This window comes from Chroicocephalus ridibundus, chromosome 4 (genome assembly GCF_963924245.1).
Source record: "Chroicocephalus ridibundus chromosome 4, bChrRid1.1, whole genome shotgun sequence".
Lineage (NCBI taxonomy): Eukaryota > Metazoa > Chordata > Aves > Charadriiformes > Laridae > Chroicocephalus > Chroicocephalus ridibundus.
This window is the reverse complement of record NC_086287.1, coordinates 59,536,507-59,556,175: the sequence shown is the minus strand read 5'-3', so window position 1 is coordinate 59,556,175 and position 19,669 is coordinate 59,536,507. Positions and strand designations below refer to the sequence as shown.

Here is a 19,669-nt window from a genome sequence, read left to right as displayed (position 1 = left end):
TATTCTCGAGAATGTCAGGTTTTATATCCGTATATCCCTTGGCTATACCTTAGATGTGCAGTTTTAGTCTTATAGAACAAAAAGCTACCATAGAGATATGCCTTTAACAAAACTAGATTTAAAAACAAAAAACAAGACCGACCTCAAAGAAAGTTTTCTACAAGATCTTGATGGATGATGGAGAAAAGAAAACTGAAGAACAACTCATAATTTTTTGCAGTGTTTTCATATGCAGAATTTTGTAAGCCAATTCTGTTTCTTTTCCCCATCTAAAATACAATTAGACTGTTCTACAGTGATAAGCCACAGCATGAAGCAGCAAAAATTAGGTTTAAAATTCCAGTTTATCTGGTAACGACATCTTTAAGAAGGAGCTGCTCGATCTCTCCTCCTCCCTACTTGTGTCTTTGCTTTAATGGTCAACTGCTGCTTCTTTCTCTTAGAAACTCCCTGCACAGATTAAAATGAAGACTGCTGGTATAATGGCACACAACTTAACTACAGTACTGGAACACAACAGAGCAAAAAGGGAATGTTATTTTAGTTACAGTGCCATTTCCTATTTTATATATAAGCACAGCTTGAATAGTTGGAGGTTCATTAGCAAATTTTAGGTAAGGGATTATGAGTTGACAACCCTACATTGTTCTTCACTAAAGAGAGTAAACATGACATTTGCAGCACTAGCAGTAGTATTGGCAGAACACTACATCACATTCAAGTAAGTTTTCTCTTGCAAGATGTGCATCTCCTGTTCACGTCTTCCTCTTCGCAGGACTGTGTTACATCTGAAGCCAGTACTTAGTAACTACCATGAAACTGCTTCAAACAGTCACAATTCAGTGTATTTCTGGTGTGCTTCTTACAGGACACTAGTGGAGCTGAAGAACTTAAATCTTTGTAAGACCTTTTGCTCGTTAACAAAATCTGGTATCTTCTCACCAGTCATACAGATTGAGAGATACATTCTGCTCAAGAGGTTTGCATACCTCCCTTGTTTCAGCCCGAAAACATTTGACTTGCCACCAATGGAAAATATTTACTTATGTTGAATTATTTTGAGCAACTTCATTTGGGAAACAAATTGCAAAGAATATCAAGTTAGGAACTGACTTACTAATGGGAAGGGAAAGAATATTAGGGCAAGTGGAACAGAGCTAATAAATATCAATGGGAGAAGGAAGAGGTTACTTGAATGAATTAATGAATACCCTTCTGCTGCAAGAGAATCAAAAACTGTATTAACTTCAGCTACCCATTTTTAGTATTAAACGAGTGAAAAAACCATATTGACAGTACAGAACAACTGTAGCTATTACAGGTTTCCTCTGAACCCTGCTCGTCACTTCTAACTTCCTGATGATGGGAATGAAGGAAAATCCTGTAAAATTCTCAGGATATAATTAAGTGTGTTACATTTAGGATCCGGCACTCTTTACAATGGGAGGCTATGTAGTATTTCTTTCAAAACAAATACTCCATTTGGGTTGTGACTTAAACAAACAACCCTACCCGTCCCCCCCCAACTAATTCACCCGCCCAAAGATTGCCTTTATTTCCATTCTGAACTAGCTGCTGTTCTAACTGATAGTGACAGGATCAACAACATGTAAGATAATTTAAATTGGATGAACTTCTATTTACATGAAGACACCTTGAACAAAGTTGCTTACCTCTCAAACTATAGGAAGGGACTTCATTTTTGGATTGGGGGAGGAGTGGGCTATTTAGTCTGAACTTTAAGGTAACTGAAGGCATAATTCCACAACTTCTGAAGCTGCTATTCCTCAGCGACCTAAACCAGCCTAGTTGCAGACTGCTTCAGCCCCCTTCCTGCATTCCCCTCTGCTTTATTTTGCTCTCATATGCTTCAGTGGTCATCAGACCCACAGCTGAGTTAGCTTAGTCCATTAATCCAAGAGAAATCCAAGAGAAAGCCACTTAACTTCATTGTCAGGTTGGTTTTCTGTTAACTTAAGACTGTGCTCCACGGCAGCCTAAACTAAGCTAAGTCTAGATGAGCTACTGCTGCAATCCCACCTCTGAGCCAACCGTCTGAAATTGCTGCACAAGGGCTGGTGCAGTTGCGTGGCTGAACCAGATTAGCAAACTGAGCAGAGTTAAAATGAGAAGGAAAAGGGTGAGTTTAAGCCACCTTGATTCCATTATCTGGTTCATCAGACAGCCACCCAAAAAAGGAATGGGTATAAACATGACTCGCTTTTACTGGTAGGACCAACGTAATTCACTTTTTTCCCTCCAATTATAGCCTAAGCAAAACTTAACCATTTGCACAAATGATGTCGGGCTATAGAAAATATGGGTCTCTTCACAACCCTGAACAATGAGTTACTCAAGGACAATAACTTTGTTTTAGGGGAGAAAAGGCACTGGATGTTACACATTCTGGAGAAGAAACTGCCACAACAGGAAGGATACTCGGCTTCTCCTACAAGGGACTGACTCAATTCCAAACAACAGTCAAGAGGAAATTTTTCAAGGAAACAGAGTCAGTAAACACCATGTTAATACCCAGCTATCAAAAGAAATACACAGATAAGAAAAAAATCCTTACCTGGATAAATGAACTGGGTATAGACTGTCATTTGGCTTCTTTAAAGAATTCCTAAGACTGAAGTATGGCAGAAAACAGTATTCTACCTTCCATGTTGAGAAATTGATAATATTTACTCCTTTTAGTACGGGAAAAAGTGTTTAAAAGTGAATTGGCAAACATCTGCCTCTGACTGGATTTGTCTCTATCTGGGTTTCCTAATATTTGCACGGTCACCGTAGCGCACACAGACTCAACAGTGCCTAGTTTTCCTTCAGTCAATATTGTATACTCAAAAGGTTTTGTAAGTGGGGAGTAGGGGGAGAAATCAGTAGATATCTGCTGAATTCAGGAAGTTGTACAACACAAAAAAACCCCCAAACCATTAGTTACCTTAAAAGAAATATATTTTAAGAATAGCACCTGGTACAAAAACATATTTCCCAGAGCAGATTGCTGAAGCTTGTTTCAAGTATTGGCACACTATTTTAACCAAGCCCAGTATAAAATCTAACATGTTTACCACCAAACTCACTCCTGTCTGTGGCCTTACTACATAGGTCACGCATGTCATTTTCAAGAAACAAAGCGTAAAAAATTAAAGAGTAAAAAATTGTGAGCGTGCTAGTTATCCAGCAAACACTGCCTTATATTTACATATACAAATATTGCATTCAATGTTTGATCAGTAGAGGTCTTATGAAGGGAGAAGTTTAGTTTTGCAGCAGCGGAAATGTTTAGGTCTGATTATAATGAAGACCTGTGCAATGGAACCAAAAGGTCTTTTTGTAAATAAGGCCATGATAAGAGATACTTTAAGAGAGATCTAAACTCTGAAGACACAGGTTAGAATCTAGAAAAGAAGACAATAAATCCTATTTTTATGGATTCTATCCAAGCTTCAGTGGAAACAAGTTTGGTAGGAAATGCTGCCAGTGACAGATGTAGAGCATGCTTCTAACACTTTCAGCTGCTGACTAATGAGTAGGTGTTTGATAGGGCAGCTGAAATGAAAAACGGCTCATTAATCCAAGCCTATGATTTCATGTAAAGCTAGCTAAAGAAAAAAAATTTCACACACTCAAGTGTTTTTCTCTGTAACCTTTTTTTTGGTAGTTCTTCACTCACTATCATGTTTCTTAATCTTTAAAATGTTACAACGTAATTCAGATTGGATTACTGCTAAACACTTGAATATTGATGATTTGATAATCATTAAATATTAAAATATTTACTCATTTCATAGATCGCATTTTCCTGCATAAACACCAAGCAACTGCCAGTTTTTCCTTTAAGAAATTTATATGCTTACCACACACATATTTTAATAGCTCTTCTAAACATTTAATAGAAAATTAAATACAGGAAAGTCTGTTTGTGCAACACTATGATAATGTTTTAAAGATCAAAGTTCAAAAACAAAGTCACTAAATTAAGATGGCAAAGAAAGTCTCCACAGTTCTTTCACATGATACAATACATACACTCACTGACACATAACCATACCGATGTAGGAAAGAGCGAGCTTCTGCAGTATTTTCCTTTATGGACTTTTTGTTTCAGTACAATATTGGGCTGCCAAAAATACTATAAAAACATGAACGCAGCCAGGACCAGAAGGACAGCACTTAGCACACCGAGTTAGTCCAATGTAGTTCGTGTACAAGGGAGAAGAGCATCATCTGTTTCACAAAACTGTGTTCATCAATGTTCTGCATGAGAATTAATTTGTTTTGCCTCAGTGTTTTGCCTTTTAAATGCACTACATCTTAGGGCAAATTATCTTTTATAGTAGCATTAATCATCTTTAACCTACCATCTTACTTTGCATAAAATACTTTTAGCTAAACAGTGCTGCTACCACCTTGCAGGTGGACAAAATTCCTTAATTGCCATGCATACACACAAGCAGTGAGATTAAACTGGAAAGGCTGAAGTACTGCACCTTTCTTCTCCACCTAACTTACAACTGGCAGAAGTAGGTTTCTGTGATGAAAGCGACATTAAACATTGAAATCTCCAGTCTCAACAGCTTATAAGAAAAGTGCTCCTCAAAACAGTCCGCTATTGCTGATCTCCATAAATTCTATTATATTGCATATATCAATATTGCATATATTGCATATATAGACAGTAGTTTTAAATGAACAGGTAACGCACTCTGCCTGAGTTTGAACTTACCCTGATATGAGTTTGTGAAAAATACCAACACAGATGTCTGAACTTCTCTACAGCACAACTTCTCTACAGAGAACAATACTTTATCTGCTAATTTATCTTGATATCAGCTTTGCTTAGTTATCTGTACTCTACAGTTGAGAAAAACACACAACCACCTTCCATTTCTGACCTCTTGAGAAATCCTCACTTTTTCATCCTTCCTGATGGTTACAACAGTTTCATCAATGAAAATTTTGCCCAACCATTTTTTTAAGTATCAGAATCTTAAACTGGAATCACCTCTTCTGCAACTTGATTCATCAGTCTTTAATATTGTACAGATGATGAAAACAGAGCTATCTTCTAGACAGACACTTATGACTTAAAAACATTAGGAAAGCTTTAATAGCGCTTGCGTCCCTATCAGAGTCCTGCATCACAGGCCGACAAGTCAAGACACCACTCTGATGTTCTCCTCTTGCACAGAACAGACCCAGAATTTGGCATAGGTCTGAAGTCTCTGCTTGAAAAAAACAAAGAAACCACGTACTCTACATGAAATGTACTCAGAAAAATGGCACCCTTATGACCTGTCATGTTCATTTTTTTAATTATTATTTCTTTTAAATAGATATGACTGATAGTACTTTTAATGTTGAAATCATGCTTAGTCAGAAACAGACATCACCACCAGAAGGTCAAAACCAGGGCTGATCAACATGCACAACAAGGTCTTCAACAACGAAATGCCAGAATCTGTTTACTAAGATTACATTAAGTTATTCTACATTAGGAAAACAGCACAGTATTCCATATTCTGTACTTCTCAGCACTAAAAGTTAGTATGTATGTCCACACTTGTAAACATAGCTCATTTCTTCCCACCTCAATATATACTCTTGTAAGAATATTGCATCCACATTTTTGAGATCAAAAATCCAACTCCAAGAGGTAAACTAATTCTGTAAATAAATTAGGAACTGTATTTAAAAATAAAAGCTGAATTTCAACTGCCATCTTTAAGATTTCATAAAACAATGTTGACTTTTATCTAATAAAATGAAAACCCAACACCAAATCCATGACACTGGCATCATAGCAGTCCTCTATAAGGCTATAAAAGGATTCTATCCAGCTTTAAAAAAACATACAGAAATGCTACAAAAAAGCGTGTTTTTGAATCATGCCCAAATTTACATATGCATGACTAATACATGTTCATTGTGAAATTTTGCAACACTTCAGAATATTAAGAAGCACTTTTTTCTTTTTTTTCTTTTCAAATTTGTTATTCTAGGACTGACAGAACATTATCTTCTAATTAATATTATTTGCAGCTTAAAGTTAGATTTGTGACACAATTACATTTGACAGTGTATAAAACCTGTTATCCCAGTCAGGGTATCTTAATATTGTATTTAAGAATTCTCATTGCAACATTCTCTTACTTATTGTAGGGATTCAGAGCACATCCTTAAAAAGCTCACCACTTTATAAAACAGTTATCTCTAAACGCTGCACACTTGCACACTTTACTAAAATCAGCACCTCCTTGTAAAACAATGTGTACAAATACAAGTATGCTCACCTGCCTGTACTGTTAAAAATCCCTTGTAGCATATAAACTAAGTATATATAATGGGCAAGAGTGTATCTTAGAAATACATTATAAGCAAGACTGTACCATGGGGAAAAAAACCTGTCAACCTGTAACGGAAGTGTTACTAAAATGATTCTTATTAATATAAATTCTCATTTTTAATAACATGTACATTTTTGAATCAATAAGCTTACATTTTACTTTTCTGTATTAATAGTCCTGAATAGAAGTGAAACACATTAATACTTAGGATGCTAGTTAATCCATTATAAAATGCCACACTGCTGGCTGTTATATTTTTTTGCTCCTTTTTAATCTTGGTCAATTAGTCAGTAAGTCCATCACAGCAGCAACCTCAGTCCTGCAGATGCTGACACTCGCCAGCTACTCTTATGTGTCAAGGGACAACTGTACGCTCAGTAAAATCAGAGAAGAAAAATAGAATTCTATTATTTAACTAAAAAAAGTTTATAAAATACTTTCTAGGGAAAATTCTGAAAACTTGATGTCTGATCTCCTAATGGTTTAGACAGTAAAATAAGCTTAGAGAATTTACAAATGTTTGTGCAGTAAAGTTTTCTTAATATGCATGTAAGAGAATGGGGGGGTGGTGGTGGACACAGCTAAATCTGGAAGTAAATGCAATTACCTCATTAAAAAAAAAAAGGATAAAAAAAGAAAAAATACCCTTCCTTCCCCTCAGCATTAAACCCAGGCAATTTTTTCAGTTAAAGTTTTAGACTTTATCTGTATGATGGTCATTGGATATCAACTCCATGAGAGCTGAAGTAAAAATGTATTATTACAGCCGTCAAGTGCAAAAGCAACAAGCATGCAATTCATAACAGATGATGACACACTCAAGCGTTTCCTCTCAAAATTGAACAAACACAGCTAGATGAGTAGCAAATATACATCACACATTCAAGCTCTATAGCTTTTTCCAGCATATAATGTATTTGGGCGTCAGAAGTTCATGGAAGTAACCTAAAATCAAGAACTGAAGTGAGGATGACCCATCAACATCACCAGAAACAAATGCCAGAACCCAACAAACTAAAAGTCACAGACACTGTGGAACTACTTGCTAATTAACCATGAAAAAAATATCCATGATGTAACAATGAATTCAGGCTTCTTGCATAAAGTTGAAGTGGGTAATTGCAAAGAACACAAACTACTTCAGTGTGTCAGTGGTCAGGTACACACAAGCTCAGATATGGCACTTTTAAAATATATTTATTAAATATTCATATTGTAAACTTACGCTGTTTACCTCATACAGAACACATTCCTAAATTTGTAAACAACTTCAATATATCTTAAGTCACAAACTATTTTCTTAAGAAAGCAAAAATGAAGAAAGTGGTAAGTTTCTGAAGGCTGAAACACCCTCTGCCACTTACATTTGATATAACCAAAGCATTACTCTGGAAGTTTTCAAAACATAATAAAACAAAGCACACCATTTAAAACTAGTAAGTAATTTTTTTCCCAATAAACAACTGGAAACAAAAATCAACTTTCTGTAACTGAAGTACCTGTACTACACAGGTTCACTAACAAGAAGAACCGGATAAGCAGAAATTAACATAACGCAAGTTTGTTGGCACAGGATTTTTCTTTTTTCGTGAAAATCAGTACAATCTTTTCAAGACGCTTGACACAGTTCTGAAGGCACTTCTCCAGAGATACTTCTGGGTTATCTGTGGGCAGACAAGCTCCCTTTTCTACCCAAACGAAATCAGGTTGCTTCGCACTGTGCTGCAAGGAGCTTCGCTTGCAGCTTTGCCAATATACGGATCTTGATGCTCCACAAACCAATTCCATCAGACACTTCTCTTTCCTATGTTCATCTCTATTCTTAGAACCTCTTACCTCATTATTTATGTCCTTTTCTTTTTGCATTATCTGAGTGATCCTGCTCCTCCATTTCCTGAATAAACCAAGGGTGTACAATGCTAATCATAAGCTGCTCCAGTGAATATAAGTCACACCACACTAATACCAGTCACCAGGGCAAATAGGCTGGTATATCCGGACGCCTATCATCAACACTTTTGTGCAACGCCCAAGAGAAAGTTCGCAGCGTGGCTGAGGACCAAAAATTGAGACTATTTCAGATTAAAAGGCAAAGTATTTCCCGAGTAAGACACCTTGATGAAAACACACTTTAGCAGCTCCTCCTTTGCCTTCCCACTGTTTCAAGTGATGCACTGACCTCAACTCCAAAGCAAGGTACCAAACCAAGGTGGTTATCCCAGCAATACCGCAGGCCATTTACAGCTTACCAGTTACGAGCTTTCACAGATCTAATACAGACCTTCAAGTATGTGAAGATAACACCATTCTACATGCTGAGTTTAAAATACAATCTCATGTAAACTACATCACACCACATCACACCCAACATATATGAAGAAAATACACATCTCAGTCTGCTACAAATAGAAGAAAGGTTTCCCAGGTATCGCAGCCATAGAAATACAGCCACCCTTTACGAATAACTGGAGTTTGAAAGCTGGAAGCAGGTTAAACACAGCTAACCTGAAGGAACGCTTCCTTCTTCCCAGCGCTTCATAAAAGTCAAACACGCCTTAATCATCTCAGCCCTTTAAATTACAGCCTGTCAGTCTGCTTCAACTCCTGTCCAGGCGCAGACATTAAACAACACACTTAGAGCTGTCCAAAAAGAAAGTTTCCCAGCTTTACTCGACCCACTGAACGCACATCAAGTCACATATCTATGTACGCATCAGAAGAACAGGGTGACTGGCTAACAGCATTCTCAGCAACCCTAACAGGTGGCAATTAAGTCATGAGTGAGCACGTGTAGAGAGCACAGCAACTATACAGACACCTGCTATGATCCATGAGACCGGGCATGGCTTTATTAGTAAAGGTAGTAATTACTGCCCATCTCTAGATCAGCAATTGCACCAGGGTTTCATAACGAGGTTTGACCCTTGACAGCCTGGGGACACACGCACAGCATCAGGCACCCACCAGAGATCAGCTCATGATCTTTTCTTTTGTTTCACTTAAGAGCAGAAAGAGCGACTGCAGACTGAAAGGCAAATACAATGCATGTGCACAACAATACTTCTACCATTTCTTCACATCTAGGTACATTGCATCAAAGATGCTAGAACACTCTCAGAACATACCTTACGCAGTTTCTAAGACTTACTTCCCACCTCACCCCAAGTCCAAGCAGGCACTCTTCTGCCCTTCATTGGCTGACTAGTTTAAACTGCAACACAGCCAAGGTGGAAAGAGATCTAAAATCTTCACCCCAGCTGCTGTAAGATAGATTACTTTCCCCCTCTCCCATCTGCGCTCATTTTTCTCATTTCCAGCTCACGCTCTGCTCTGCCTCTAATTGAATGCTCAGTTCTAGTCTCCCTGAGCTGACAGTCCCATGTGCTACCAGAAGTATACTATTTAAAACAGGACAAAATGTAGGTTCTAGACCAAGTAACAAGTGTTTTTATTTGCAGATGAGTCTTTGAACAAAAGGTTATGCCAGTCAATGAGGCTGTATGTATAACTTTTTATAAAAATCACTACTTTCATTCAGTGTCATTTGCTTATGTCACACCCTGGATGTGACAGCTTGTGCATGAACCTATTATATCAGTTTAAAAGGTAGGACATAAAATTCATGATCTGCAGTGCTAAGTATTCTTATTTACAAATTTAATAAAATAGATTGAAATTCACTGATTTTACAAACAGCAGTTAAGTCTTAAAAAATCTGGAGCAGCACCTCGTATATGGACTGCTATACCAACATGATGGACAATATTTCATGCTCTTTTTGTAAAAACGATGTCTGTGTGAAGAGAAGAATGTTTCAGTCTAATTTGATCTGTATGAAAAGCAGTATAATCCACAAGGGCTCAGAAGCTGAGTTTCTTATTTTCAAGAAACACTAATGCAATATATCAAGGAAACAATGACTGGAGGGAAAAAGGACATTTTCACATTGCCTACAACAGAACTACTCAACATTTCAGCAATCTATTAGGCTTTCACTGCCAACTTTGGACACTGGAAAGCAGCATGCATCACACTTCAAAACCGTTTTGTTTGTTTGTTTTTAAATAAATCTTCAGGGCAAATCAGTTGCTCATAAGCAACAGATCAGTGCATCTGATCGCACCTGAAAAATTCTACCCTAACACCACTACAAGCTACCATAAGCACACTATGCAAACATATATCTGCACAGGAGACAGTAACTAAAATAAAGACGATAAAAGCTGTGTTAGTAAGAGAAGATGCATCAATTGTCATCATCTTTTCATCACAGATGGCAGTAAATATAATTCTAAAAGATCACAAAGCCTTAAAATTGACAAAGGAAAAATTCAGTCACTAAAAAGATGCCACTTTGTTTGACCCATGCTCAGGAAAATCAGATCAATAAATGGCGACAGACCAGGTCTTCTCACAATGCCAAGAGATACTTTAGTACAAACAAAGTAGGGTTTGAGCATGCTGCACTGAGGACAGATGACTGATATTCTACATAGAAAGCCCAAATATTCTGCTTTCATGTGAGATCAGTGAATATACTTTCACATAGACGTTTCTGGGTTGAAGAAACTTAGATATTTCTTATACTGACTGCCAAGAAGGCAACACACTGGAAGCCCTCATATAAGGAATGAAAGAAAAGAAAAAAACCCAGTGTGCTTGAGCATGTGAGTATGTGCAAGTTTGCATGTGTGTATACTTGATATATAATGTAGGTTTTCCAGATATAGTAAGTATGATAGTTGAGATGCTTCTCTGTCTCATGCCCAAGAGTCATTCCAATTTAGAAAGACATACCTTTTAAAGCTGGCAGTTTTTGAAGCTCCCTGTTATTGCTAACATTAAACCTTGAAGAACTCTGCCGCTTTTCCTTCTTCAGTACTGTCTGTGGTGCTGGTACTTTGATTTTAGATAGTTGTGCTGGGGGAGGAGTGCTGTTTGATTTTTTGTTTGACACCTGTTTAAAAAGAAATGAAAGCAGTTATATGTAGCTGAACTGGAGAGAAATTCTGCTAAAAATTATTTATTTTTGTTACAGAAATAAATTAAGCAAAATAAGCTTCTAATCAAATTGCTCTATTCGTCCTCTGAATGTATTGCTATCTAGTCTTCTGTTCCCTCTTTTCAGTGTTCATTTCTGTAGCATAGCCCTCAAATAGATGGGAAAAGATCATCTTGTTACATGCTCTAGCCCACTTATTTGAAGCTACCAGCCAACTGAAAAGAAATTTTCAAGTAGCATAGGTCCTCAGCTACTCTAGCCTTTTCCCTGATAATTCCAGGTCTCCAAGGTATTTGGCTGCCTAATTTCAGCTTCAAAGGGATCACAGGACCTTGTCTATTTACAGCAGGTGAACCTTCCACTGCCTACTTGTCCTGTGCCTCACTGCTGGAGTCCTAAGCTTGGCTAGGGCATTCAGGCTTTGACATAAAGTTAAAGGAGCGAGTCTTATTATTGTAGCAGAAGCTTCAGCAGCTTCTAAAGCATACATGAAGATCTGTAGCAGTTTAGTGCCTACACAGAGCAAGTTACTTTTACTGTAACAGTCCTTATCAGATTGTCACTGTACCTCTGTATGAAGCAAATAACATGAAACCAGAAAAATGCTTCCCACCTATAGTTTCCAGTCTGCTGTTATTTCCGAGACTACACTTGACAGTGCTCTCTCTCAAGCTGAATAAAACACATTATTAACAAAAGCCTGTCAGAACTTGCGATGCTGCCTTTCTCGTTCCTTTTTTAAAGTAGGAAAAGCAGGTTTAAAGTAGGCAATAGTTAACTTCTTACTTATGAATAATTTCATGATGTTCTTTACAAGAATGGTGAAACATGTAGGAGTGACCTACACTAAGAATATAGAAACAGCTGAGCAGGAAGTCTTACTGCAATTATTATATTCATTTTACAGGACCTTAATTTGCTGTAGAAGCCTTTCAAATTTGCAAACTATTTTACACTGAAGCACACACATCTGAAAATACGCCTTGGCACTTTGCTCTTACAGGAAATGCCATATTCTGCTTTTCACAAAGTACCCGTGTGATAAGAAATAGGAAAAAAAATAATCAGATGGGAATGGGATTCAGGATGGATTCAGTAGCAGTTGTAGCGCTGCCACTTTGGCAGTTTGAAGGGATTTAATTCCTGTTTCGTTAAGTATAGTAGATACAGAAGCAGTGTTTCATTCCTGCATGAGATAACTTCAATGGCATTTTCACAGGGATATGGCCAAAACAACAGAAACCACTTTTCTTCATGTTCTACAAAGGATTTCCAGAATAGCTTATTCATCAGCAATGTCCATATAATCTGGGGGTGTACACATTCAGTGCACAGGGACGTGTTACCATACATAAGTTTATCTACCTTTAGTGTCTAAGGCAGTAATTTTATTCAAATTTTGGTCTAGGAACACAACTGAGAGAGAAATGGACATGCTTCAAGAATAGATTAACAATTGTATTATATTATACACGCAGTACTTAATATATCAAAGATATGACTGAAAGCAACATTTAGTTTTCATTGAACATATTTAAGATTACCATTTTGCAGATTTAATATTGTAACAGCAAAAACCCTTACAGCCTTATTGAACAAATAAGGGGAGACAATACACTGAACACTGCAAGCGTACCAAAAATACTCCAGAATATTTATTCAGTAAAAATGGCATACACTGGCAAGTTAAAAGCATTTATGTACAAGTAGTACCTCTTATATTGCACTTTTCAGATTATTTCACTTTTTAATCCCAAACACTAAATGCTTAAAAATCTTTTTGCTGAAATACAAATGATCTGCAAGGTAAATTCTATCCATCAATTCAAGTTAGAAAAAGACATTCCAAATAAAAATATGAATAGACTAAGCAGACAAAAAAACAGCACTAAAAATTAGGAAGCAATGACTTATCATGTATTAAGCAATAAAAGCTAATTAAGATGCATCATAAACACTACGACTGCACAGGATTCTATACTTTCAATATTGTACTTGAGCCTAATGGTGTTTTTCTGAACTGGCTATCTTCCACTGCCACCTGTTTTTTGTTCATTACTTGGAACAGGAAAAGCTGCTTTCCTGCTTCCTCTATTCCCAAACAAACTCTCAATTTCAAATTAACAAGTGCTCACATGTGCCTGCACACACATGCACACTACGGTATCCTAAGGTAACACACACCTCAGGGAACCAAGTATTCTAAACGGCAGACATATTCTAAAATTAGCCAAAAGTGGTTATTTAAGAGGATGGGTAACACTTCTAATTAGAAATGTTGAAGGAAAGCATTTTTTGTTGCTATGGCAACTCCCCCTCTAGCAGTGAGGACTCCAGTGTAATTCCAGCCCTGAATCACTGGCCGATTTATCCAACAGATTTCCTCCTCCCTTCCACCATCAACCATGGTCATCTCTGCTTTTCAATCACGCTCCAGTCATTCAGCCAGCACATACCAGAAAGCTGCCAAAACAGTTTCCAGTTCATTATTATTTGAATACTACACTACACAGCTGTACCCAACAACCTCTGCAAGTGGCACTATGGTGCTACCACAAGAGAACTGGCCTCCAGAGCTTGCAGATAACCAGCCCTTGGATAAAAGGGCACCTGGAGAAAGTGAGTAAGTCAGCTTAAGCCACACAGCTCAGCAATCTTAACCATCCCTCTAGAAAGAAAACTAATTCAGAGTAACAAGTCTGTGTATTCGTTTGCTAAAGATTTCAAGGTAACATACTTAACTTTTTGTGAAGCTACAACGCTCATTAGTTCTGACTGAAGAGCCAAGCTCAGCTTCTTCCTCCCAGTAACAAACCAGACTACTTCAGAAACCACAGCTGCAGAGAATAATTGCTGGACGTTCTACTACATCAGTGAACAATTCAACTGTGCTGACAGCAGAACAGCCAAACTATACATATATATTTTATCAGTTCTCTTCCTGTGACATTCTTCCCCTTGTTCTAGCAAACAGCTCCCTCCTACCCAAATGTTTATATATTCATAGACACATTAAATTCCAAAAGTGCTGATAAATCCCTAAAAATGTTTACAAATTACACTGAAAACATGTCAGATCAAGAATGTGTTTCTTCAGATCATAATCAAAATACAACCCTTAGGTTTTCTGAGCAATTTAGTTTTTAAAACCTAAAGCTTTACATACTTTTATGAACATTAAGACAGTCAGGACCAGTGTGATTCTGACTATTCTGACTTTTAACTCCCCCTTTTAACAACTGGCCGGGGGGGAGAGAGTTTATGTTCCTCAGTTCCCTTGAGTAAACTTAAAATGAATCCAAGAGAGCAAACGGCAGGGAGGAAAGAAGGTTTCTTGCCAGTCACAACAGTTCAACATATATAGTCCTTGCATCTCTTCTTTCCTTGAGTCCTCCTCCATCAAGCAAGATGTGGCACATTCCTTGTCTTAACATCACTGTTTTGAGCAAAGTTGGATCCTTCATCTCCCTGGCTTGTACACAGGCAAGTATATACCAGCACACAACACTAAATTTGCGACCAGGGAAAGAAAGATACGAGTAGACCAAGTACATCTACAGTTACAGCCTTACCTTTCAAAGCATACTCACTAATAACTGAATTAAACCAAAGTACACAAAGCCTGCTCCACAGAATCAAGCCTAGATTCTCCACAAGGACCACAAGCCTCCCAAGTCAAGCCTAGAGTAGGGTCAACTCTACAACGATGCAGTAAGCTTTCATGCTGCTTTCTAAAATAAACTGCTCAGAGCAGATTAAGGATTTGAATATGACACTAAAATCACCTGGATGCACATGTCATTCAAGATTAAAAAAACTGTATGGTTTACTAGGGACAAAATCAGATCACCTCCTTAGCACACGACAAGAGAGATTCTCTCTCTCTCTGCCTGAAGAAAACACGGTGCTATGCAGCATCCTATACGGTGTTTCTTGGTGCAGGCCAGTCTAACACCATTCCGCAAATCACTTCCCTCTAACGAGTATCACCACTGAATTCAAGTTTATACCAGTGTGTATGTGTACACCATCCCAGGATGGCAGAAGCAAGCCACACACCAGCAAGAACCTTGATAAAAACTCTGGACTACAAAATCTGGATAGGCGAACCTTGCACCAATTAACACATGGTTAAGATTTCCTGTGAAATGCAGGTACACAGCAAAAAGCACAGAACGCTTTATGAAAATCATTAGTCTGAATCTGAGAACAGAGGGAGAATGCTTACATTAATGCAGAATTAACCCCTTCCTTCTTTTCCTTTTGGTATAGGAAGTAGCCTCCACGGATTTATTTTTCACTAAGATAAACAGAGGTCTGAGCTATGGCACCCAGAAGACCTCATTTCTTGCCAAGGCAGCCTCAGAAGGGGCTTTCAAAGCATTCTGGATTGTATCTAAAATATACTTACAATGAAACTGAAATACAGTTTACTGGAACTAAACAAAGAATATGAGAAAACATGAGAGGGACATATACAACTTCATTTTCAAAACTGTATGAGGGCCTACTATGTAATCAAAATATTTGGCTAAGTGGTTGAGGCCCAACACTTAATCAATGTAATTAGGCTAAGATGTTGAATGTAACTGAAATTAAAGATCAAGGATTCAAAATGGGTGTAGAGCCCTTAAGAGCCTTCCATGCAGTTTTTTCCCCCCTCTGCATTAACTTCAGAGCAGTGTGAAAATCTCTGAACACTCCAGGAATCTTGAACTCTGCCACAGAGCTCTCCACTTTGCAGATCTTCATTTGGGGGTGGAAACAGGGACAGATCATATCTGGCATATGGCCCAGTAGCCATCAACTTGGTAAATATATTCACAGCATACCTGCAGGAGGTGGGCTGGTGGTGTCAGATTAGCAGTTGGGACCAAGACAAGTTGTTCAAGACAGCACACTACCAGGGCAGCAGTATTTGTCAGCTGATTTCAATGCTGCATTGTTAACACCACCAGTTCAACATACCTTCCAACAGGACAATATCAGAATCATAGGATGATTTTGGTTGGAAGGGACCTTAAAGATCACGTAGTTCCAACCCCCCTGCCATGGGCAGGGACACCTCCCACTAGACCAGGTTGCTCAAAGCCCCATCCAGCCTGGCCTTAAACACTTCCAGGGATGGGGCATCCACAACTTCCCCGAGCAACCTGTTCCAGTGACTCACCACCTTCCCAGTAAAGAATTTCTTCCTAATATCCAATCTAAATCTCCCCTCTTTCAGTTTAAAACTGTTACCCCATGTCCTATCACTACACTCCCTGATAAAGAGTCACTCCTCATCTTTCCTGTAGGCCCCCTTCAGGTACTGGCAGGCTGCTATAAGGTCTCCCTGGAACCTTCTCCTCTCCAGGCTGAACAGCCCCAACTCTCTCAGCCTGTCTTCGTAGGAAAGGTGCTCCAGCCCTCTGGTCATGTTTGTGGCCCTCTGCTGGACTCGCTCAGCTCTTGTTATTATTATGGTATCAAAGATAAGGCCTGACAATGCTATGCAGACAGTCTGCACTAATTCTAGTTCATGCAAGTAGTGCGCAATCACTGGTAAGGAGTTTGTTACGGAGCAACTAGCTATGATCTTTAACATCAGCATTTTCAATCTACAGAGACTCAGTGCAAACTACACAAAGCTTGATATGGATTCCTTATCATCTAGACATATAAAAAGGGGCATTGATCCATAAACCACCCAGTTAAAATAGCAGGGAAACCTGCTTCTGGGTATCATTCTGGATGGCAAACTGTTCCGAGGTTCTCACTTTGTTGGAAGACTCTTGCTGCAACGCCATTATTGTTCACCGGTTTCACTGCCACAAGATTGTTCAGACAACTTATGGAGGAGCCTCTGGAGATGCAGCTTATGGTGCTGAAGGCTTTTGTTGGTTTCACAGAGACCGCAACTTACATTTTTACTGCTTTCCCTCAATAAAATAATCTGCCAGAATGATACCTGTATTGGCCTGCTAGAATGATCTTTGCAGCTGCCTTCCTAGTAAGTACATTTATTATCATTAAAGATTCTCTCAGCAGTTGAGATATTACCATTCTCCTATCCAGAGTCTCAGCATAACTTATTATGTTTTTATTTGGTAAGATAGCAAGAGCTGCATCCTAAAGCTTCGAGGATCCATGTTATTATAGCGATAAACAAAAAGATTAACTCTTCAACAGGGTGGTGATGACAAAGTTTATATATTTTAGCACACTGTAATCAGCACTCACTGATTTATGTTGTGGTACTTGTTTAGCAACCGTGATTTTTGCATTTACATATAGCAATATCACTGTTGGCTATTCTTGATGTCTAACTATGGAATCCCATTACTGTTTTGTCAGAGAAAACATGGAGTTTACTGATTTGCGTCAGTGACTGGAAGTTCCCTATGAGTAGCAAAGGTCACCTGGCCCTTTTCCCTGTGGAGGGGTGCCCACGGCAAGTTTCAGAGTAAGAGATCATTTTAGAAGACTGATCTACAACTTGCTGAAGCTCTTCTGCCCTTCTCACTGGCATTTATTTTTCACAACACAAAGTACTGCTTGTATTTCCTGTTAGCTGCTTAAACACACGGCTCAAATTTTATCTTCTGAAGAATTGTATCATCACAGCTTTGTGCAACACACTTGACTTGCAACACATCAAACCAATCCCGACGATTGCTAAAGATGTCTCAGCTCGGTGCACTGCATCCTTAACATTCGTGTACTGCAATTTTACATTCATAGTTAAATATCAGTAGCATATGGCTTAGTTTCCATTTCCTCCTTGTAAACTTATTTTTTTTGAACTGGTTTAAACTGACATTTGATTCCTTTGAGTCAGAGATCAGATCCGCAGCCTGAGGTTGCGCAGCACTGGCAAAGATGACAGGGTGCCCAGGCTCAGACTGGAAGAGGATTCATGGTGGTTTGCGTTTGCTGAAGTACGACCACCAGTGAGCACCTCGTATTTCACTGTGCTGGTTTTGGCTAGGATAGAGTTAATTTTCTACATAATAGCTAGTATGGGGCTATGTTTTGGATTTGTGCTGAAAACAGTGTTGATAATATTCATCTGGCTGGGAGTGTGGAAGAAGTTGGGAGGGGACACAGCCAGGACAGCTGACCCCAACTGATCAAAGGGATATTCTATGCCATACGAGACATCATGCTCAACTTATAAAGCTGGGAGAAGAAGGAGGAATGGGGGGGATATTCGGAGTTACAGTATTTTGTCTTCCCAAATAACCATTACATGCAATGGAGCCCTGCTTTCCTGGGGATGGCTGAACACCTGCCTGCCGATGGGAAGCAGTGAATGAATTTCTTGTTTTGCTTTGCTTGCGTGTGTGGCTTTTCCTTTACCCATTAAACTGTCTTTATCTCATACCACCAGTTTTTCTCACTCTTACCCTTCCAATTCTCTCCCCCATCTCACCAAGGGGGAGTAAGCGAACAGTTCTGTGGTTCTTGGCTGCCCGCTGGGGTTAAAACCATGACATTTACAAACACAGGCAGCAAAGCAACATTTGTTTCTTAATGCATCTTCTCTAATGAACCTTCAAATAAATAAAGGTCCCAGAGGAAGGAAAATTTGTTACCTGCAACCATCAGTCAGCTAATTAAATATGATCAAAACCAGATAACATCCTAAGTATTATTTCAAAAGATTTATATAAATATAGAGATGAAGAATCTTAATAAATGATGGCCTGGCTTAAGTTACTTTAGTTCTTGATTTTCATTTGTAATTTCTTTCTGATCAGCCTGAACCACTCTTTTACTTTCAAAAAGCCCAACAAAAACTATCTTTGTGCTTCTTTTTATATATACACACACAGATATATACATACACATATATGTACGGTTCCCACATTTGAAGGAAGACACACACACACAAACACTGATCTCATTTGCTTTATGCTTCAACTCCTATACTCCGCTGTAAACTTTAATTATATAAAGCTACTGCATATGTGGCTTTACCGATGATGTCTGTTCTCATGCTCCCTGATCCGTTCGTAATAGTTTCTCACTTCAGGCACTCATATTGAAACCTTTTTCACTTCTCCCCCTGCCCCTGAACTTAGTATTTGTATTAGATGCTATATAAGAGAGTTACTGTCCATGACAAGGTTCCTGGGCATTTTAGTAGTAAAATAACAACCTTGACCACTTCTAAAGAACTGTTACACCACATCACTTCATCTTTGGCTCTCATCATACTGTTATTTTACATGTCACCAGAAAGTTCACTTTTCAGAGACTGCTGAACTCAGTGACGAGGAAGCATATTAAATTATAGTCACCATAAAGGCATAGCAAATTATAATAA

General features: G+C 38.4%; 1 protein-coding gene across 3 annotated transcripts in view; it reads right to left on the bottom strand.

The window, feature by feature from the left end:
* PPP2R5C (protein phosphatase 2 regulatory subunit B'gamma) overlaps positions 1–19,669 on the bottom strand; it is an 86,254-nt gene that overhangs the window by 57,155 nt on the left and 9,430 nt on the right. For 2 of the 3 annotated variants that reach the window (XM_063332999.1, XM_063333001.1), the window contains exon 3: positions 11,154–11,313. In XM_063332999.1, the coding sequence (XP_063189069.1) occupies positions 11,154–11,313 (160 nt within the window). Of the gene's footprint in view, positions 1–11,153; positions 11,314–19,669 lie in introns of those variants that run through there. The other variant, XM_063333003.1, reaches the window with a different exon arrangement.